The sequence below is a fragment of the Trypanosoma theileri genome (assembly GCF_002087225.1).
Source record: "Trypanosoma theileri isolate Edinburgh chromosome Unknown TM35_Tth_10_V1, whole genome shotgun sequence".
In the NCBI taxonomy this organism is placed as follows: Eukaryota; Euglenozoa; class Kinetoplastea; order Trypanosomatida; family Trypanosomatidae; genus Trypanosoma; species Trypanosoma theileri.
In genome coordinates, this window is record NW_021639852.1 from 300,022 (window position 1) to 300,499 (window position 478).

A 478-nucleotide genomic window follows, 5' to 3' on the forward strand; every position below is an offset into this window, starting at 1 on the left:
ATAATAATAATAATAATAATAATAATAATAGTGATAGTGATGGTGTGGTGGAGGTGGTGATGCCATTACACTCCGAGGGTGATCTCGCCGGTCTTCTTCGCCGCACACCCGTCAATTCTCAACTGCCGGAGAGTCAAATTGTACGCATTGCCCTTCAAACCGCCACTGCCCTCGCCGTTCTGCACGAACGCAATCCACCACTCGCCCACGGTGATCTCAAAGTTGAGAATTTACTTCTCCACAAAAAGGGCTGCAGCGTTGTCCTCACAGACTTGGAAACATGTGAGGAAATTGCCCGACACCGCGGGGCCGCCGCACATGTTGATATTGGCACAACGGCATGGATGTCACCAGAGACACGACATCATCATGAACTCACACCGGCATCTGATATATGGGCATTAGGACTTCTTCTTTATGTTCTCACCGTTCTTCCAGACTTTCCCATGATGTTTAATCCCAACACGAATGAGGAGGA

At 48.5% G+C, this 478-nt stretch overlaps 1 protein-coding gene across 1 annotated transcript; it reads left to right on the forward strand.

The window, feature by feature from the left end:
* Positions 1–44: 44 nt before the first annotated feature.
* Positions 45–476, forward strand: TM35_000101950 (putative protein kinase; the record flags this gene model as incomplete). The annotated part of the gene is made up of 1 exon (XM_029024686.1): positions 45–476. A coding segment is annotated over one exon (432 nt), but the record flags the coding sequence as incomplete, so codon positions are not given.
* Between the last annotated feature and the right edge of the window lie 2 nt (positions 477–478).